Source organism: Merops nubicus, unplaced genomic scaffold (genome assembly GCF_000691845.1).
Source record: "Merops nubicus isolate BGI_N331 unplaced genomic scaffold, ASM69184v1 scaffold36334, whole genome shotgun sequence".
NCBI lineage: Eukaryota > Metazoa > Chordata > Aves > Coraciiformes > Meropidae > Merops > Merops nubicus.
In genome coordinates this window covers 1-300 of record NW_008602862.1, presented here as the reverse complement: position 1 = coordinate 300, position 300 = coordinate 1, and the positions used below count along the sequence as shown (strand labels likewise).

At 72.3% G+C, this 300-nt stretch overlaps 1 protein-coding gene across 1 annotated transcript in view; it reads right to left on the bottom strand.

Annotated features, from left to right (window-relative positions):
* The window catches only part of AARSD1 (alanyl-tRNA synthetase domain containing 1), a gene marked incomplete at its 5' end in the record, with an annotated part of 3,960 nt that extends 3,664 nt beyond the window's left edge, over positions 1 to 296 (bottom strand). The window contains one exon of the mRNA XM_008938492.1: positions 167 to 296. Coding sequence (XP_008936740.1) covers positions 167 to 296 — 130 coding nt within the window. The remainder of the gene's footprint in view (positions 1 to 166) is intronic.
* Between the last annotated feature and the right edge of the window lie 4 nt (positions 297 to 300).

The window sequence follows — 300 nt, the reverse complement described above, 5'->3', positions numbered from 1 at the left end:
GGGCAAGCGGGTTCATCCCCCAGCCACGGGGAGCCTGTAGGGGAGGCACGGGGAGGGGCCCGACAGGGATGGAGGGTGGTGCCAAGCTGTCGGACATCGCCCTCCTCTGCCCAGGGCGGGACAGGATGGGTGCTGGCCAGGCGCTGCCGCTGGGGCTGGCACGGACCTGAATGCTGCTGCATGTGGTCGAAGCGTCGGTCCCAGTCCAGCGACAGCAGCACTTCGGCGCCCGGCTCCAGCGGCGCCTGCACGAAGTGGACGGCGTCGGGGCCCCGCCGGGTCACGCGCAGCACCGGCACA